This window comes from Curcuma longa, chromosome 11 (genome assembly GCF_044706935.1).
Source record: "Curcuma longa cultivar G26 ecotype Majalengka, Jawa Barat chromosome 11, ITB_CL_G26_1.1, whole genome shotgun sequence".
NCBI classification, from domain to species: Eukaryota; Viridiplantae; Streptophyta; class Magnoliopsida; order Zingiberales; family Zingiberaceae; genus Curcuma; species Curcuma longa.
This window is the reverse complement of record NC_133871.1, coordinates 10,025,733-10,045,127: the sequence shown is the minus strand read 5'-3', so window position 1 is coordinate 10,045,127 and position 19,395 is coordinate 10,025,733. Positions and strand designations below refer to the sequence as shown.

The window sequence follows — 19,395 nt, the reverse complement described above, 5'->3', positions numbered from 1 at the left end:
TAAGATGCACGGGGAGCATAAATCATGGATTCATGGCAATTAATTAACACAGTAGACCACCGAACGCAATCTGCCAGAGGAACATGATACCTCTCCTTCCTAGCCGCAGGAACACATGAACATGGGAAGGCTATAAATATCATGTGTAAAATTAATTACAAGGAAGGGGCAACGGCTAGTAGCATTTGAACTTACCCACTCAAACTCAAACTGTGAAGGAACACGATATTTCCCTCTCTAGAGTAGGCAGCAGCAGGCGCACATGAAGTAGCAAGGACCTAAAAGCATAAACCTACACGAATAAAAGGGGGAAGAGTAACGGCTACTAGTACCTGGAACTTCTTCCCAGCATAAACTAAAACTCATTGTGAAGGAAAAAGATAATCACTATTTCTAAGCCGCAGGAACACATGAACTAGGAAGGACCATAAAACACACAACGGCTACTAGTATTTGAACTTCCTGGTGGTGGTTTGGAGGGAAGGAGGTTGAGAGATGTATATGGCTGCCATTCGAAAGCAGACTTGAAATGGAGGAGGGAACAACAGGAAACCCAACTGAACAAGTCTTTCTTGCATTTGCTAGTCTTTCTAAGTAGGTAAGTTCAGAATACACGACATAGGACCGGAAGAACCCACCACTAGTAACCATGAACCACTTTGGAGTTCCAGAGACCGTCAAGGATGATGCTTGAACTTATGTAGCTGTTCCTCCTCGGATTCCTCATCACTGTCATTGTTGTTTCGCTTCCTCTTATTGGACCGAGAACAGGAAGCATGGGGAGGAGATGCTCTGCCATTTCTGTGGAGGTGCTCTATGCCGTCGTCATTGTTATCGACTTCATCATCTTCGTCTTCCTCCAAAGCATCACTCCCTGCTGCCTCCTCAAATGGAGGTTGAGCAATCTGTTGCACTAGATACTCCCCGCCATTGTCATCATCCTGAAAATATGATGTTATAGAAAAACGAGGAATAAAAAAAAAACAAGATCAGACAAAAAGGAAACACAAACAAAATCTGAAAGATATGTGAATTATAATGAAAACAAGTGAAAGGAATGATGGCCAAGAAGAAATACGAGAAATCAGCATAATCCACTTCCAGCTGAGTAATCACAATCACATGGAATAAAGAGATGCAGCAAATTTCCAAATAAAACAAAAACTTTAGAATGAAAAAACAAATACCACTAAGAAATAGAGGGATAAAAAAGAATATATCAGTCATTTTTTCTGCAACGAGAAGAAGAACATTTTCAAACTGACTACATAATTAACATAAGCAAATTAAAATCCTTTTTTACTGATAAAATGTGAAGATATTCAGAAAAGTATACCATTTCAAACTAGTTAAAAGAATCTAATTATGGTAATGCAAAATATGGTTCGATTAACTACATGCATTTACAATAAAAGTAAAAAAAACATTAAATGTGAAACAAATGTTTGTTGATCAGATTTTTTTTAACAAAAAAAGGAAAGAAAGAACTAACTCGTGAGCTTACAAAGACCAACAAATATTCTAACAAAATTTTGAGGATTAATAATATTAAACAAACATGCTAAGGATGCACTAGAAATTATTCCATAGATAAAACAGATGAAGTTTTCAATAATGAATTGGGAACAAAAGACATCATTGAAACTCGTGTAATCTCAATTTCAACAAAAGGAAATAAAACTAAAGTTGAACAGATGCATGACACTCCATGGTCGTAAGAATTAACATGGAAAAAGATATCAACTCAGTGTACAAAGCATGCAATTGCCGAGATATGTTTTACTACTTCAATTCACATAAATACCTTGATATGCATACAGGATAAACAGATGCATAATCTAAACAAAAATAAATATGCGTAGTAAGCATATTATCACATATTAAGAACAAAGTGATATTACAAAAAACATCTATTTACCCTACTTTGAATTTTCATCCATTATGTAGTTGGTGTATTATATGTTACGACATAAGACCTACTCACTAATGCATTTCATATGATCATTCTACGTAGTGCCGCTACAATAATTCACAAACATACAAAGATTTCTATGCACAATAGCCAGTGTTTAACATGCTATTAGGTAGGCTGAATCAGATTTTAGGCAGGTTCAACATTAAAATTTTGAACAGGCTCAAGCCCACCAGTTAACTATCTAGTCAGCAATTACAAGTGTTGATCAAAGCATCATGAAAAAAGTTGTATAATAAAGAATCACTAGAATAATTAAAAAAAACTCATACAAATTTTCCTATTGACATTAGCACCAATTAAATTGATGTACTGATTAAATTAATTATCCTGTTGCAACATATGGACATATATAGTAAGGGCGCTGATCTGTTGCATGCCCATGGGTGCGCGACTGAGGGGGCACGCCCATGTGGCAGTCAACAGTCAATGCTGCCACGTGGGTGCACCCCTTCAGTCACGCATGCAGGCGCACAGCAGATCAAAAACCTATACAGTAATACTAACAAATCAGAATAATTTATAAAAGTGAATGATATATTGTTGCATGGAAAATAGACCATATAATAAGTTCCAGTAACCAAGTATACCTCAAATTCATCCTCGCCATCACCTTCTTCAGAAAATCTATCATCATCCACTTCCTGCACATCTTCCTGCCCAATCTCTCCATTCTCATCCTCATCGCCTTCACCTTGCTCATGGCCATCAATCTCCCCTTCTACATTGATGAATCTCCCTGAGCTTCCAGGTAAGCCATCATCCTCATCATCTGGAACATCCTGATCTTCTTCTATATCCCCATCCTCATCCTCTTCATCTAACTCTTCTTCCCCTTCATCAACCCCATCATCATCCTCTTCACTGTCTCCAATATCATGAACCTCAACGACATCATCATCTTCTTCATCCTCCTCCTCCTCTACATCAATCTCCTCTCCCAAATCCTCCTCCTCGTCATACTCATCAATATCATCATCCTCTTCATCTTGGTCCTCTTCTCTCTCAACTGAAGTTGCTCTGATAGGGGCCACCCGAAATGCATTGGATGGATCATATCCCCTCTCCAAACCATTAGCATCTGCCCCAATACCAGTCTCAGTGTCCTCCTCAGCATCACTCTCCTCTTCTTCATCGACATCAACTATTGTATGCGCTGTACTGCTACCAACACCATTTATCAACCTCTCAGCACGTTCTTCTCCGTCAACCTCCCCGCTCCCAGGATCCTCTTCCTCATCCTCCTCATCTTCTTCCTCTTCCTCATCTTCCTCATCAGACTCTGGACGTTCATTTTCATCAGCGTCCAACTTATCTAGATATTTCAGAGTCCTGATCATTCCGAATACCCTTGATCGATAATCGTTGATCTTCGTCACAGGACACTCATAGAGATCCAAAGATACGAGCCGGAGTTGAGCCAAAGGAGACAAATCCTCAAGGAACTGGATCCGGTTGTTGGAGAGATCGAGATCCCGGAGGGAATCAAGCCCAGCCTCCACCAGGAACTCAAGTCCTCCACCAATGCGATTGTCAGAGAGAATCAGCCGCTGCAGGTTCCGGAGACGCGGAAACTTCTCCAGCGACGACGCTCCGATGTTTGCAATCGACAGAAGCTCCAGCGATTGATACCTCTCCAGGATCTCCGGAGGAGGAAGCCGACCATGAAGGCACTTCACCGAACCGTCAAGCGTGAGGCTCCGTGGCGGCGAAGCCGAAGAGGAAGATTCCGCCTGAGCTCCTATCGCCGCCTCCACGGCTCTCTCCCAGGCCTCGTCCATCTATCAAATCAATTAAACAGGAAACCCTGGGCACCAGCACCAATCCACGAATCCAAAAAAGCCACCAGCGAATCAACCAAGTAAAAGCCCTAATGATTGACAGAACCAAACTGATCCCACAGATGGATCGAGAAGCAAACAACACAACAACTCCCGACCAACGATGATAAATCAAAACAACTACCCAAGTAAATCCAAAATAAACACTTATCGACAACCATAATACATCGATTTCTCAGGATAGCTGGATCTGCATCGGATCCACACAAGGATCAGGAGCGACAGGAAGAAGGTAACAGAGATCACGAAACTTTCGCTGACACCATGGAGTGGAAAAGGGTGAGAGAACCCTAAACCTAAGAAGAAATTTCCCGTCCCCAAATTCTCACTCCTCGTTGAATGTGACCAGAAAAGCAATCGTTCCGAGGGACATCCACCAAAGAAGAGGAGATGCGATTGCTCTCTTCTCCCCTCCTGCTTTTTTATTTATAATTTTAATATATTTTTCCAAATTTTCATATTGCGATTTTTTTTATTCAACAAGCAGAAATTTCCATTTTGCTCCCTCAAGATTTTCCAAGTTTTCAATAATGCTCTGAAATTTAGCTCTTATTATTGATTTAGTTTTCAAAGGGTGCTAGTATTGGCTTGTTCCTCTAATTTTTTAAAGTTCTTCACAAATTATAAATTTTTGTCGGAAAAATTCATTTTCTAATTAATAACTTAAATAAGAACAAAGATGACATAAACTAATTTCTTTAGATTCATCAATCGATTTATATTTTTTTTAAAATTTTGATAATTTTTTCTATATCATATAATTGTGCATTATGGATTTTTTTTGTTTTGTAATTTATAGCTTTTTTCCGTGATAAAGCTTTTGGATTTGGCAATACTTAAATTGCTATTTTTTTTACCATATAGGTTAGAAAATAAAATTTAAAAGTTTTAGTCACTTTGTTCTTTTTGCTACGTCTAATTTTTTTTTATCAGTATAATAACCATTTGAAAACTTGTCGGTTCTTTTATTAGAATTTACTTTTTTTTTCTTGTGTTTATACAAAAATAGCTCTTTGAAGAATATTGTATTTCTCAATTCAATAATTACGATTATGTGTCTTATGAGATGATAAGATAAAATATAAATAATCAACAAAAGAAATTAATGATACGTTTAAATGAATAATTTTATGAAAAGCAAAATTATTTAAACTTAAGTACTATAACACAATTAAAAACTATTTCATTTAATAAATTAACTTATGTTATATATTTATCTATTAATTATATTAATCATGTTTTAAATTGAGTTGATAATATTAGATCGCGTCTAACATTATCATCTATAGAATTTAAAATACTATGGTCCGGTAAAAAATCACAAATATAATTCGTTCCTTCTGAAAGTTCGGCCCATTAAACCATCACTTCGGTCCGGTTGTCCGGTTCGGTCCAGAATCGCATTTGGGTCAAGCTTCATCGAATCCAACCCGATTTAGTTCTCGTCGTCCTCCCTTCCGTCGGCGAATTCGCCGATCTGTTCCCAATCCTTCTTCCGCAGGCAGAAAGCAGCGAGGCAGCTCCAATGGCTTCCTTGGCTGTGTCCGTGTCGCTCGGAGCCTCCACCGCCTCCCTCTCCAACGCCGTGAAACCATATATTTCGAGGTTTACTTCCTGATCCCGTGACCTGTCGCTCTCTTTCTCTATTTCCGATCCTTCCTTTATGGACGGTTGATGTACTTAATCGCCTATTACTCGCAGAAACATGGGCAAGCCACACGCCTCGCTTCATCTCACGGGTAAGCGTCTTTAATTGTAGCTAATCACGAGTCGAGTGGCTATTCACGCTGTGATCTTGTTAAAAATTGTCGATATGTTTTTGTGAATTTAATGTAATTGTTTCTCCTATAGGATAGAGTTGGAGTTCATGCATCCTCTTGATAATATATTCACTGTAAACATTTTGTGGTCAAGCTTAGTCCCATTTATCTAGGATCTGCTACACGAATCTTATCCTTCCACCGAACTCTATGCAAGTATAGTATGCTTTTGAATAGTTAATTATAAGTTTGAATAAGAAGCTCATGGCCTTGCTGATTTCATAGGCAAGTGCACAACTAAATATGCAATTATTCATTTGTCATTTCTGTTGTAATTTCCTTTTGAGTGTTTTTGGATTTGGTGTAATAAAAAGAAATTCTGAAAATCTTTTTAGTATAGTAATCTAGGAGCTGCAGTATCAAGGTTGTGAGCTTGGTGGTTCTGATTTGGAGACAAGCAGTGTTGTTGTTGGTATGACCGAATAAAATTCAAGAACTAAGATGAAGGAATCCATTAGGAAAAGTTTCAAATGTTTGCCACTTTATGGGTTGAATGAGTCAAAGGGGGTGGAGATTTTTCTCATATGATAAATTGGAACCACAGATTGTATTCGGATTGAAATTATTAACCCTACTGTCATATTTGAACCCCTCTCCATGGAACCAGATCCTTTTGTTGGGATAAAAATCCCTTAAGCTAAAATTAATGTAAAATTCCCATCCCTTTTAAGGAATTAGTACTTGTTTTATTACAGAAAAAAAACCTTATGAACTTATTTGGATGCCTTGATAGACCTGGATTTTTATTTATTGCTTGAAACCCATATGCAGGCAAGAAGAATAGGGCTAATAGTTTGTCTTTGAAGCTCAATAATGAACAGCAAAATGGTTCTCTTAGGTATGCGCTTTTGTAGCTTCATTTATTGTCAATTTTCTGCACAAGTCACTTGACTATGGTTATTCACAGCTAAACAATCCCATATAAATTTAGAGTTTGGCGCTTTGGTGGTAAATGAGAGTGACGCTAAATATATGTGCCAAAAGTTGAACAATGGCATTGACTTTGTATGATTACAGCAGCTAAATAAGTTTTCTAAGCTACTGAATTCTAATGAATTTGACACGCTATCTTAAATCAATTTACTGCTGATATTGTCTGTGTCATTCTAAATATTCAAGTATTAGCAAAAGAGTGCTCAATTGGTACATTGATTTCTTCTGCTACTCAGGATCCCCTGTGACAAAAATGTAGGCAAGGACTGGGACTGAATAAGAATGGAAGTATTGATTTTTGTCATATCTTGGCCACAGATCAAGTACAAAATCAATAACTCGGTCTGAGCTCATTGATTGGGCAACTGAAACTGCGGACTGTATTTGTTTGCTAGTTATATTGTCACCATTGTCATCTTAGATTTGCTTATAAGTTATTTGTGTGTCTGTGACCTCCCACTAAAAATGAAATATTTTGTACTAGATCAATGATAGCATGATTAGCTTTTATGGATTTGAGAAAACTTCAACCTCCTATATATGCTTCTTAGAGTAACTATGGGATGTTTATCTTCGAGTATGCTGTTACTGTGTAGTGAACATTTCATAATATTATTTTCATTTTGAAAAGGCTCTCCCAGTCTGTTGATATTTGGTAAATACAGATCATTGAAAATTTCCTATTAAGAAGCTGAATAAAGGGAAATCTAGACTGCAATTTGTCTTGAGCGGTGGCTTGCATTTATCCTTTTTAATAATATATTGGGGCTTTGTCAGTAACTATTACTGTCCAATACTCCTCTTTCCTATTTTTCATTAACAAGAAATAATGCAGGGATGATAGTTACGGTGTGATGTCTGATTCAATAATTGCTTAGACTGGTTAGCATCAGCATTCTTGGTGCTATACCATAATTACCAAGTTCTACACTTGGCATCTGTGAAAAGAATTATTGGCAACTTATTACCATCACTTATTTGTTCAGAGAAGCAAACATCCTGGATAATGCCCACTTTCTTAAGGCTAGTCTTGATGTACTGTTCTTTTTATATTGTCATATTTTGGTTTGTTGTAAACTTTTTCTTGTAGATATGATACAGTCATAAGGGCAAAAGGTGAAAACCCTCCTATAATGCCTGCCATCAAGACACCAGCTGGACCTTTGGATCTTTCTTCTGTATTATTTCGCAATCGCATAATCTTCATTGGGCAACCGATTAACTCACAAGTGGCCCAACGTGTTATATCACAACTTGTGACACTTGCTACTGTTGATGAGGATGCTGACATCCTGGTATTTGCTAATCTAAAATCAGTTGATATATTTCTAACAATCAGAAGTTTCAGAACTTCTATCAGTTTTATCTGTGATGATTTTTTGTTTTTTTTTGCATTTTTTCCTGTTTCTGTTTTTCTTTTCATTCCCAATGACTCAGTTGCACCAATTTTTTTGCCAGATCTACCTAAACTGCCCTGGTGGGAGTGTGTATTCTGTCCTTGCAATTTACGATTGTATGTCCTGGGTAAGTGGATTCAACTGTTAAGCTTTCTATGAAAAACTATCATTAAACCCATTTATTTCTGAGTAAGCAAATTTATTATTTAATTGGTTTAAGTTTGTTTTGCACTTCATTTTTAGTGTATATCTATGCACTGAGTCAAAGATATACCAGAACGGGATTTATTGCATTTTCCTGCTTGTTCTGAAGTTTCTTTTTCTTTGGTAGATTCTTTTGGTTTTGGGGTATTTCACACCCATGCATTTTTTCATATAGTTTCATGTTGTTTGCTTGACCAAAACTAGAAATTCAAAGCAATGTGACAAGTGTTTGTTTAGCTCTTTACAGTAGGTTTTGGTAATCTGATGTCTTTAGTAATCTTTTTTTCAAGTTTTTAGTTCGTGTGTTTCAAAAAATGCCCTTTAGTTAGCTACGAGTATTCCACCCCCCCCCCCCCCCCCCCCCCCCCCCCCCCCCCCCCCCCCCCCCCCCCCTCCCAACAATTACAACTTTGCTTTTGTTGTTTCTTCTCTCCACATATCGCTATACTAATTTTAATTTCTTACAGTCCTTAGGTATGAGCAAAAAAGACAGCCAGCATTATTTTGGAATATTCTTTTTTTTTAAAAGCATTCCTTCATGCATTTTTATAGCTGAACATGTAAAGTTGGGTAGACTTTGCATTGGCGAATAATTTTCAATTCAATTAATATATGATCACTATGATAACTTAGGATAATGCAAAAAAAAAAGATTCAGATGGTTTTAGAAATGATTTAATATCTGGCGAACACTAATCCTGAAGCAATAGAGGTTCCTGCATGCTATAACTGAAAGGGCTTTTTTCTATGGGAACTTTGATGTGCGATTACAATATTATTATTAAGAACTTTTTCTTGACTATGCCTCTTCTAATTGTTACTCACAAAATCAATTATATACTGCTATTCTTTAGTTTGACAAGATGTGCTATTCTTTGGTCCATGATGGATTTACAACTTTATAGATTCCAAAACATAATTAATTTATTATGTGGCGATCCCACCGCTATGGCAGGTAGGCATGTAACAACTTGCTCCATTGGCTTTCCTTTATTTTATATATGTGTGTGTGTCTGCGTGTGTGCTTTGCTTCATTTTTAAATTTGCTTTTTGTGTAACCTAATGAAAATCCCCAGCATTTATACACTTAATCTCATGACAATTTTCCCGAATGTTCAAATGCCTACAACAATCACTTTGGAGCCATTAAAGAATTACTCAGTTCCAATTGATTCCATATTCTCTGGTTCCCAATTGCTCTGATAAATAACCAGTCTTACTAGACCATACAGAAACAAAATTCTAGTATTTATGTTGTTCACTTTTGCATTTAAGTTGTATTCTTGTTTGTTATTTTTCACTCAACCAAAACCAATGTCAGGAAGTTTAAATCTGGTTCATATTCAAGAATTTTCTTAAGTTTGTAAAAAATATATATATTTCAAGTCTGCTTGGCAGTTGCAAAATTGCATCAGTTCATTTCTTAATGCACTGAAAACCGCACTCATATTTTTAGCCACGCTTATTCTTAAGAGTAAAATTTTCTTCTAGTTATTTTCTGTTTACCTTGAAAGTACAGTAAATGAATCTTGTGATATGCCAAGCATATTAATTATAAAATTTTTTTGTCTGTTCCGTCTAAATGCATAACCAGATCAAACCGAAGGTGGGAACAGTATGCTTTGGAATATCAGCTAGCCAGGCTTCGCTTCTTCTTGCTGGCGGAGAGAAGGGCATGCGTTATGCTATGCCTAATGCTCGGATAATGATACATCAACTCCAAAGTGGATGCGGGGTATAGTTAGAAGTCATGGCTTATCACATTCATCATCTTGAAGCTTTGAAAAAAAAAAACATCTCTAGTAATTCCTATAAATTCCTGTGCAGGGCCATGTGGAGGATGTTCGGCGTCAAGTTGATGAAGCTGTTCAGAACCGTCATGTGAGTGTCTTCTTGAACGTGACTTCTTTGTCTAGAGGTTCTAACATACTTTCTACTTGCAGAAAATCGATAAAATGTTTGCTGCATTTACCGGCCAACCTCTGGAGGTAATTCAAAAGTACATCGAACGGGATCGCTATTTCTCTGCCGCCGAGGTAATTCTGTTGTATTTTTGATGATTTGCAAAACAAGTTAAAACAGACTGATGTAACACTTCCTTTCAACCTTTCTAGGCTATGGATTTTGGTCTCATCGATGGAGTATTGGAGACGCTGTATTAGTTGCAAACAAGCAGTAAGAAATCAATATTGCTGATGCCCAAATCACGGACGCTGGTATCATTTACAGACTCGAATAGATCATGCTACCAGGAAAAGTTGGAGATGAAAGCCTTGCAATGAAATAACACTACAAAGATTGCTTATGTTTTAGTTTTTCAATTTCAATGATTTTGTTCCCATAGATACTTTTTAATTTGTAAATTATCATTCACTGACTAAGACAATACTTCGGAGTTTGGAGGATGTTCTTTGGTCATTTTGATTGATCATTGCAAGTTAGTTTTACAAATTTATTACATTTCCTCATGTCATTGGTGAGAGATTGTGAGTTTCACGGGCTGGTACAGATGCTTCCTGTAGAGGTGCTATCAACAACAAATGCAGAATAAAGCGCTCTCTCTCTCTCTCTCTCTCATTTTTCTTCTCTGCTGCTCTTATGGTGGAAGGCTGCGTCTCTGCCTTTCAGTCCGCTTCTTGATTGGTTGGTAGCTGCCCCGTGCTCCGTCGGCGGGTCACAAGTCAAACTACTGAGGATTCAACGAGCTCGAGTACATCCCAAGCTCAGCATTCAGCTAATACTAAAAATTTTCAAGTAGACTACAAATGCTTTCTAATTAACTTGTTTGTTTGATAAAGTATTTATTTTCTGATTTATTTACCGACAAAGAAATATTATCATAAAAATAACAATAAAATTATCGTTTTCGGATCTGGTCGGTCTTTTAACGGGTTGAATTAGTTAGGTCTGTTCACTCACTGATTCACCGCATCTCCCCGAACACCCGCAAATATATGAGCGGAAGGCCGCGAATTCTACCGCATTCTCTCCACACTCCACTGCGATCGGTACCTCCTTCTCCTCTCTGTCGGTGGATTGAAGGGGGAGAGGCGTCTTCTGCCGAATCGAATTGCTCATTGGGGTTTGCATCCATCCTATGATGATGGTTAAGGAAGGCGGCGCGGATCTCCTTCCTTCGTCGGATCCCAAGGCCCCTTCTTCCGCAGCCGACGCCGGCGTCTTCGGCAAGGGCCGATACAGGTTCTGGGCACTTGCGGCCATCCTGCTCCTTGCGTTCTGGTCCATGCTCACCGGCACTGTCACCCTTCGATGGTCCGCCGGCGACCTCAACCGCCTCGCCCACGACTTTGACGTCCCCGTCACGGTTAACCCGGATCTCGACGTTCTGGTCCGTGATTATTCAATCCCTCCTTCGTTTCTCAAATGCTATCTCTGTTTGCACCGTTGACGCTCCTTTCGGTGGCTTAGTAGGAGATGGAAGAGCGGGAGAAGGCAGTGAGGCACATGTGGGACGTGTACGCCCACGCCCAAACTCGCCGGATCCGGTTGCCGAAGTTCTGGCAGGAAGCGTTCGAGGCGGCGTACCAGGACCTTTCCGGCGACGACCCCGACGCCAGGGACGCTGCCGTCGCCGAGATCGCTCGAATGTCGGTTCGGATGCTCGATCCAGAGGCTCCCCCGCGAAATCCCAAGGTAGATTCGCTGCCTAGGTTTTCGATTTCGGGATATTTGTTAGATTTGGGCAATCAATGAGCTTTCATCTTCCTATACTTGCAACTTCCTTACGCTACTTGTTTACATCTTCCTGGAATTTATGTAACTTAAGGACTTTATCTTCTATGAACAAATCAAATTTCTTATGAAAATATCATCAAAAGCTTCATCAACTCATCACGATGTGTCTAGAACTCATTGTTCTAATGTGATTAGAGAGATGAAATTTGTTCAAGATGGTTTACCTGGTGCTAGTAAATTTGGGGCATCCAGTTCTGTTAATCTTCATTCTTGGAGTTATCATAGTCATATGGAAAACAGCTATTCATTTTTGTCTCCTGTGACTTGTGAACATTAAGATACAAACAAAGACTCATTGTTTACTATATGTGGACACACCCAGTACATTGAAACTTAGTGTCATTGCCCACGAAAAAAACCTACCACTTCCACGTTAAAAGTAGCAAAGGTAGAGCAAACATATAATAGCAGATTCAGATTGCAACGAAACATCCCCCTGCATTGTATACCCAATTAATTACTTGAGTTTAGGATCGAAATCATAACTAAATAGTTTCTTCCCTCATCCTTTAACTGGGGTTAAAACTTTGAAAATTACTAAGGTCAAGATAGGAGATACTTGATATTGTTAGAAATGCCAAAAGAATTTTGTATTAGTGAAGAGAGCGACATGGGGACGTAAAAAAGAAGAGAAGGTTTGTTGTTTCTCGCATTTGGCATCGGCCTCGCATTGGGGGGGATCACGTGATGGATTATTAGCTCAGTGGCAGAGTATGCCCAATCAGATCTATGCTTGAGCTGTGATGGCTCTCAGTCACTGCAATAGTTCAATGTGCGCTCATCAGCACCTAACCTAAGTTTTGGACTCAAAAGCCAAACTTCTCCTCAAGAGAATAGATGGGGTGACTCAAGTGAGATCCAACATTCTAGAAAATGCATTTGAATGCATAATTGTGATTATTAGGTTCCCTTTATTTCCCAAGCAGTAGATTAACACTATTTTTTGCTAATTTTTCCCCCTCCATTTGTTGATTGCAAAATAATTACTTCTCACAAGTGTTATGAATTTTTGCAGTTGAATACTTTATAGCAAAATTTGCTTGTCTTGCAGGCTGCTGAAATAAAAAAGAGGAACCAAAGACTTCGAGATGGCATTTCTTCGTTGGTGTCAGGGTCCTCGTCTTCTGATGCTCGATAGCAGTTGTGTATTTGGCTTCTGACAACGTACCAATGTCAAATTACTGCTTCTTCGACAACCACTGATGTAAGCTACCTTTGAAAAGTTGTTCCTGATTACCTTCTTCTTTCTCTAAATCCTACATTTTGCAGATTATGTGCTTTAGGCAATACAAACTGTGCTTTAGCTGAACTTGTAATTGCATTTCTTAGCCTGTCGATCGCAACTGTCTGTGTTTGTAGATAATTAGTTGTTACTTTCATCTTCTCGATGCTCCATTCATGATTTGGTTACTTGTCTGGATGAATCCGAGACAAGAGGGAGGGGAAGAAAATGGCAAAAGGACATTTTTTTGGTCCGGACATGAATGACTATTTTTTCATTTTTCTTTTTCTTTTTCACGTGCTGTTCTTTGCTCCATTCTCTTGCTTATTCTCCTCCTTCATTCATCCATCCATGTAAACAATCCATCAGTGCTGTGTCATGGTATTTTACCTAGGACTAACATCATCAATCTGAATTTCTTTTGTCAGTTAGAAAAAAGACCATATTTATAGAAACTGAATCTGGAAAACTCCCAATTGGTCCTATTACACATCAAATGGGGAATTAACTCAAACCATTTGGTTTATAGTTATAAGAATCATAATTATCATAACAATCATAATCACAGGGACTGTTCCGCCCCCACCTGCAGCCTGCAGGGTAATTGAGTTTCAATTGTTCGGGTGGTGGCAGGAATTGAAGTAGGTGGGGTCGAGGGTTAGAGGGCAAGGTTGGATGAGGTGGATCGGTAGCCTTTGGGCAGTTGCTGTCGTGGAGGCTCAGTGGTCAAATTTTAGCAGATGACAGCTAGGAATGAGATGTCCATCTCATATTCCACTAGAGGACATGGATCCCAGACCAAACGTAACGACCACTTGAAAGAAGAAAATGCATGACATGAATATAACATCTACACACAAAAATATATATATTTTGGTGAGTTTTAAATAAGAACTAGGAAAAGAACATGGCATCTACATCCATATGTTAGAGCTGCTGTAGCGAGGCTAATTACAGTAGTCTACCAGCACTTCCTTCAGTCAGGACACACATTGAATGTAATTTGCAGTGTGCATATGATTCATTGAAATAGGGATCTAAATGTTCTATTGGCTCTTCAGTAATTTCGATAGCGACACGGTCCTTCCCACTTCTGCCAGGGTTCGAAAACTCTGCTTTCCCGAGGATTCGAAATATATAGGAAGTATTTCAAAACCCTCAGAAGGTTCATCTGCTTGTTTTCTTCTTTAAAATATCTCTCACAGGTATGAAATCATCAAACAATCCATTAAAATAATATAAACTTACTCATTTTTTTATATATATATATATATATATATATATATATATATATATATATATATACAAAAATATAATCAATTAATCCCTTTAAGAATTAAAATTATAAAGAGCAATTCGGTACATGAAATTTTCATCAATTCTCGTCAAGGTGGAGTAAGGTTCATCAACGTGGAGTAAGATCGGACCATAGATCTACTATATATAATTTTTGGGTGGTACAATATCTAGTATCAGTGTTCCTAAGGATGGCTTAGACATAGTTGAATTTATATAGATTATATAAAAGAAGTCAAATTTTAGAAGAAATAATTCTTCAACGAATAAAATCTTATCACTTTTTGCCACAAGTGTTACTAAGAAAGGGAATAAAATACAAAATTTTTCGAACTTGAAGAGAATTTTGACGATTATACTCTCTCTCTCTCTCTCTCTCTCTCTCTCTCTCTCAAAAAAAAAAAAAAAAAAAAACAGACAGACACATATCTATCGATAAACTTCTACTCCCTTTCTAGAATCCACCAGAGGTTTTAATTTACATATTTTAAAGACAAAAATAATTTTATTCTTCAGGTTTTCGTCATCTGCCGTCACACGGTCAGTAACTGAAGATCCTCCATTCTCCTTTGCCTCTTCATTTTCTCTATAAATGCCTCAATCTTCTCCTGTAACTCATCTCTCTCCTCATCCTTCGCTTCCCTCTCCTTCTCATCAATCTCCACTCTCATCTTTCCTTCCTCGTCTTCATTTTCCACTTCCACTAACATGACAGAAACAACCACATGGCTCTTCTTCTCATTCCCACGATCAAAAGCTGCACCTAGGTTGCTTGGCTCCTTCTCATCACTCTCCACTCTCATCTTTCCTTCCTCTTCATTTTCCACTTCAACTAGCTCAACAGAAACAGCCACATGAGTACTCTTCTTCTCATTTTCACGATCAAAAGCTTCACCAATCTTCGTTGGCTCCTCGTCTTCCACGATGCTCTGTTTTATGACAACGAAAAGGATCATGTTGCAGAAGAAAAAGACGATCTTCCTGTCAATGGAACGGAGGTAAATGTAGGAGGAAATGAAAAGGAGAAGGATCGAAAGGAGGAGGAAGAGGGATTGAATGAAGTTTCTGCCGCTCATGGCAACAAGAATGAGGTGAGCGTAGAGAAGAATTGTGACTTGGGTTCTCACTTTATAGGATTTATTTATGTGAAGGCTAGCTGTAATGAGTCAATTCATCATCTTGTGATGTTGCTGAGAAGTTGCTTTCACAGACACGGTGTGAAGACGACTCCAAGTCAACGAGCGAGTCTTCACTAACCAAGTCAATGGACTATTCCAAGTCAATGGCGATTAATGATCTGGGTTTGGCAAGCGTTTTGAATACTGAGGCCATGGAGGTTGAATCGGTCAAGCACATGGTGTCTCGGGCAAAGAAATTCCAATGATTTATCTGCAGTAAAAGTGTGTTCAATCTGTCATAGCTAAACTGTAATGTCATGTTGCCAAAAATACAAAACTACGAAGAGCTCAAGGCTTTTCACACCAAAATCAAGCAAGAAAATTATTCAGTATATATCGATCACAGGGATTACTGAAGCAGACCAACCTTTCTTTTCCTCACCTTGCTAAGGACTTGTAGAGTGTCACGGTAACATACTTGGAGAGAAACCTATGAGTTTTGGCTAGTGCCACCACAGGCTGACCACTACTGCTCTTTTGGATGTAGAGATGGTTTAGCACCACATGAGGAAGCCTTGCAGGGGAGGAAGGACAATCCATGGAGGCCGATGCGTCGAAAAGAGTGCCTTGGAGCTGTGGAGGCAGAAGTGGAGGCTCTTTGCTGAAGTCCTCCGAAACAAGGGGCTGGTTGTTGTAGCTTGAATCTGGTGATTGAGGTGTTTCAAGGCCGGCAACGCCTCCTAAGTTCTCTGGAACAAATGGCTGCAGCCGAAAAGAGATGTTATCAATTAAGATTATACTAGATAAGGCAGGATCTAAGATTAATTAACCCTTATAAAACATTCTGTACTGAAAACGTCGTTAAATTAATTTAACTTGGTAAACAAATCAAATTGTGTTACTTTCACATTTTGTTTCTCTTAGTCATTTTTCGGGTGAAATCGGGTCGTATTGTAGTATTATGTTCTTCGGTGACCTGTAGTTTTTTTTCCCCATCATATACTACGATTTTCAGAATTTTCATGTAAGGCAATACTAAATTCATAAGCTATGTCTCTTTGAACCATATATCATGGAATCAACATCATCCAATGGTGCCCCCACAGGCATAGCCGAGTTGGTACTCGGGTGGTAGATTTGCAACAACATCATCCAATGGTAAAGAAGGCAATGTCTATACAGATTTCCTCCATGGAATTTGTATCAAAGTTTATGGCACAACTTAATTCACCAAGATCTATTCTCAACATGATAATTTATAAGGATCACAAGTTCTATTTTACCTAACTGTAAGACTGGAAACCTGCCAGGGACATATCCATCATAATGACTAGAATTAATGCCATTCTAAGATAAGGAAATCTCACAAATCCATCATAATCAAACATGAGACAGTTTGTAGTGGACTCTAAGGTTAGTTTTGAAAATATAATTAAAAGAAACTTGTGCCTCTTAAAACAAGATATCACTTTACCAATTTAAAGTACCAGAAAAGAATTTTCCAGGGTTTCTAAATTCAGACATTGTCTTAAAAGATTAACTAAAAAGACGAGAAAGCTACCTTCAAGTCCAAAATGTTATGGACATTCCCCATATAGTCATTCATCCATGGCAAATCAGGTGCATACTTCCATTCTCCATCAACAATGAATCTGTACTGGTAGAAGCCTGAAGGAAGAACCATCATGACTGTAAAATCCTTGCCAGACATTTGCAATGGTTTCCTGAAATAGAAAAAAATTTCTCATCTAGTTCAAACTATTATATGACATAAGAGAAGGTACTTTCTTTGTTTAAAATATATTGTTCACGGTACTTTGTCTTCCAATTATCCCACGATCCTTCCACAAAAACTTCCTTGCCTCCATGGTTCCAGTTGATCATCGTTGGAATCCCCTGTTCATCAAGGACATCATCATACATTGTACAATTTGGCATCCCTTGATTACTTTGCGTCTCCTCTTGTCTTTGCAGCGGAGTTACTGGGATCTGAATAAAAAGGTATCCACGATCGTCAAATCCAGCATGACTTTTATGTAAATAAACTTAATCCAACAGTAAGTTCCAAGTTTCATGCATCAGAATCCTATAAATTATTTAAAAGTCAAACTCAATGCATGATTTTTGTACCAAAAATAATGTGAACATATGGGGGGTCCTAAAGAAGTCACTTCTTGGACGAACTTTAGAGTAAGCTTGACAAACCATTGAGAATGCATATATTATGACTGGGTCCCTAGAAATCTCATAAGGAAAATTTTTGGAGTAACTTTTCACGGTTCATTTCATAAGGGTAATCTTCAAAGGTCTCTATTTGGAGCAAACTGGCACAACTTAAACCTTCCAAGTTTATCAAAGCATAACTACAGCATTATGAACTTCCATGCCTCACTAAGAAGTGAATATAAATCTGAGCGAAGAAAAAGTTGCATAACAAGGGACATTACATGATTAAGCGTCCTGGTAGAGCAAGGGAGCAACAAATGTGAGAAAAACTCTCAAAATCACCAATTATAACCCATGCCTCACTTATATGAGTATAAAAAATTCAACCTAGTTCCTATCCAACCTACTCTTGCATATTTAACACTACACCCAAGTGTTCATGGAGATGTAAGTATTCTTTTCTGGAAACAACCTAACATTAGCACATTAGCGTAATAGTTTGATGAATCCGTACTTGAGCAAACTGCAATTTTTTTTTTCTTCGTGCAAATTCACTTATATGAGTATAATAAATCCGAAATAAGTAAAAAAAAAATTGCAGTTTGCTCAAGGAACAAACCAAGCACAGAACACGAGAAATTGGTTATAGCCAAAAGCTCCAATGCTAGTTCATATCTAAACCCCAAAAATGGAATCAAAGCTTAGAAGCTTCATTATGAGCTACTACGAATACTCACGGCATCAACAGATAAAGTGAAACCTAGAGTGTAAACAAGAATCCATAATATACGGATAATTTCGTAGTTTCAAAAGATGCAAACGAACAAATCAACGACAGAGAGGAGGAGAGGGAGCCAGGGAGGTAGAAGAAAGAGAACCTGGGGAGAGAACAGGAGAGGCGACAGCGATGCACTTTTAGGGCTTTGCGGTGGGCTCTGCCCCATCAGATCGTCTGACCCTGCTCGGGAGCGTGAGCTTCCGCCATCTCCACTTTCTCTGACGCTACTTGCATTCCCCATTTCAAGTATCAAAAGCACGATGCCAGACGCTTCAATATTTGGATGGAAAAAAAATTAGGGCTTCGAGCCCCAAACACCACCTCCTTCGATCAACCTCAACATCGGCACCGAATACTTCACCTCTTCATAGAACGAAACCCACACAGGCTCATCGCATAGCACAGCTGAGCTCTCCCATCTCAAATTTCTGAGCTCTAAAGCTGAACTCGCTGCGGAAATCAACAAAAAAGAAGCATCTGCCAAAAAGCAAAACGCAAACGCCCAAATCCTCCCAGAGAAAGAGTGCCAGAGCGAAAAGGACTGGGAATATGGACAAAAAAAGGGGGGAAAGTGGAATACCTCCCGTCTCTCGGGACGGAGAAAGGAGAGGCGATGCCGCCCACCGCAAGCCACCATTTTGATCGCCCACCGAGCGCCGTCGGAATCGAATCCGTCATTTCCACGATTAATGCAACTTTCATTCCCATGTCTCCTCCAATGAGCTTGGAGATTCCCTATCTTGTGAAACGTTGAAAAAAGCAATTAAACCATACAAGCCAACAAAAAACCTGCAATTAATTACCAAAAGAAGTTGTCGCACGCGTCGTGGCGTTGGATTTGCAAGGCGCGTGGTCGTTCGACGCGTGTCCATTGCGCGGGCCCGGCACAGCG

The 19,395-nt window shown here is 38.7% G+C and overlaps 4 protein-coding genes across 6 annotated transcripts; 2 read left to right on the top strand and 2 right to left on the bottom strand.

Annotated features, from left to right (window-relative positions):
- Positions 1 to 365: 365 nt before the first annotated feature.
- On the bottom strand, positions 366 to 4,189 carry LOC141842086 (acidic leucine-rich nuclear phosphoprotein 32-related protein-like). The gene is made up of 2 exons (XM_074730301.1): positions 2,563 to 4,189; positions 366 to 941 (listed from the first exon to the last, which is right to left on the bottom strand). Exons 1-2 carry the CDS (start codon positions 3,751 to 3,753, stop codon positions 678 to 680), a joined length of 1,455 nt encoding a protein of 484 aa, XP_074586402.1. The 5' UTR covers positions 3,754 to 4,189; the 3' UTR covers positions 366 to 677.
- A 1,020-nt stretch (positions 4,190 to 5,209) lies between these two features.
- On the top strand, positions 5,210 to 10,585 carry LOC141841141 (ATP-dependent Clp protease proteolytic subunit 6, chloroplastic). The gene is made up of 9 exons (XM_074729265.1): positions 5,210 to 5,418; positions 5,515 to 5,552; positions 6,405 to 6,471; positions 7,657 to 7,861; positions 8,025 to 8,090; positions 9,762 to 9,902; positions 9,995 to 10,048; positions 10,111 to 10,203; positions 10,282 to 10,585. Exons 1-9 carry the CDS (start codon positions 5,339 to 5,341, stop codon positions 10,327 to 10,329), a joined length of 792 nt encoding a protein of 263 aa, XP_074585366.1. The 5' UTR covers positions 5,210 to 5,338; the 3' UTR covers positions 10,330 to 10,585.
- Positions 10,586 to 11,180: 595 nt separating this feature from the next.
- LOC141841142 (uncharacterized) lies at positions 11,181 to 13,305 on the top strand. Its single transcript, XM_074729266.1, has 3 exons — positions 11,181 to 11,516; positions 11,600 to 11,821; positions 12,975 to 13,305. Exons 1-3 carry the CDS (start codon positions 11,265 to 11,267, stop codon positions 13,059 to 13,061), a joined length of 561 nt encoding a protein of 186 aa, XP_074585367.1. The 5' UTR covers positions 11,181 to 11,264; the 3' UTR covers positions 13,062 to 13,305.
- Positions 13,306 to 15,842: 2,537 nt separating this feature from the next.
- Positions 15,843 to 19,168, bottom strand: LOC141842137 (SNF1-related protein kinase regulatory subunit beta-2-like). 3 transcript variants are annotated; one of them, XM_074730355.1, is made up of 5 exons: positions 19,084 to 19,159; positions 18,604 to 18,953; positions 17,376 to 17,548; positions 17,121 to 17,283; positions 15,843 to 16,321 (listed from the first exon to the last, which is right to left on the bottom strand). In XM_074730355.1, exons 2-5 carry the CDS (start codon positions 18,742 to 18,744, stop codon positions 15,998 to 16,000), a joined length of 801 nt encoding a protein of 266 aa, XP_074586456.1. In that variant the 5' UTR covers positions 18,745 to 18,953; positions 19,084 to 19,159; the 3' UTR covers positions 15,843 to 15,997. The 3 variants fall into 3 exon arrangements, with proteins under 3 accessions (XP_074586456.1, XP_074586454.1, XP_074586453.1); XM_074730353.1 differs by having other exon boundaries at positions 18,604 to 18,980; positions 19,084 to 19,150; XM_074730352.1 differs by having other exon boundaries at positions 18,604 to 19,168.
- Between the last annotated feature and the right edge of the window lie 227 nt (positions 19,169 to 19,395).

Coding starts and splice junctions, on each gene's coding strand:
- LOC141842086 (XM_074730301.1), bottom strand. CDS start 3,753: ATGGACGAGGCCTGGGAGAGAGCCGTGGAGGCGGCGATAGGAGCTCAG. Junction 942..2,562: donor ATGGCGAGGATGAATTTGAG/GTATACTTGGTT, acceptor TCATATTTTCAG/GATGATGACAATGGCGGGGA.
- LOC141841141 (XM_074729265.1), top strand. CDS start 5,339: ATGGCTTCCTTGGCTGTGTCCGTGTCGCTCGGAGCCTCCACCGCCTCC. Junction 6,472..7,656: donor CAGCAAAATGGTTCTCTTAG/GTATGCGCTTTT, acceptor TTTTTCTTGTAG/ATATGATACAGTCATAAGGG. Junction 10,049..10,110: donor AAGCTGTTCAGAACCGTCAT/GTGAGTGTCTTC, acceptor TTCTACTTGCAG/AAAATCGATAAAATGTTTGC.
- LOC141841142 (XM_074729266.1), top strand. CDS start 11,265: ATGATGATGGTTAAGGAAGGCGGCGCGGATCTCCTTCCTTCGTCGGAT. Junction 11,517..11,599: donor ACCCGGATCTCGACGTTCTG/GTCCGTGATTAT, acceptor GTGGCTTAGTAG/GAGATGGAAGAGCGGGAGAA. Junction 11,822..12,974: donor CTCCCCCGCGAAATCCCAAG/GTAGATTCGCTG, acceptor CTTGTCTTGCAG/GCTGCTGAAATAAAAAAGAG.
- LOC141842137 (XM_074730352.1), bottom strand. CDS start 18,744: ATGGGGAATGCAAGTAGCGTCAGAGAAAGTGGAGATGGCGGAAGCTCA. Junction 17,284..17,375: donor TGGGATAATTGGAAGACAAA/GTACCGTGAACA, acceptor TTTCTATTTCAG/GAAACCATTGCAAATGTCTG. Junction 16,322..17,120: donor ATAACATTTTGGACTTGAAG/GTAGCTTTCTCG, acceptor TTTCGGCTGCAG/CCATTTGTTCCAGAGAACTT.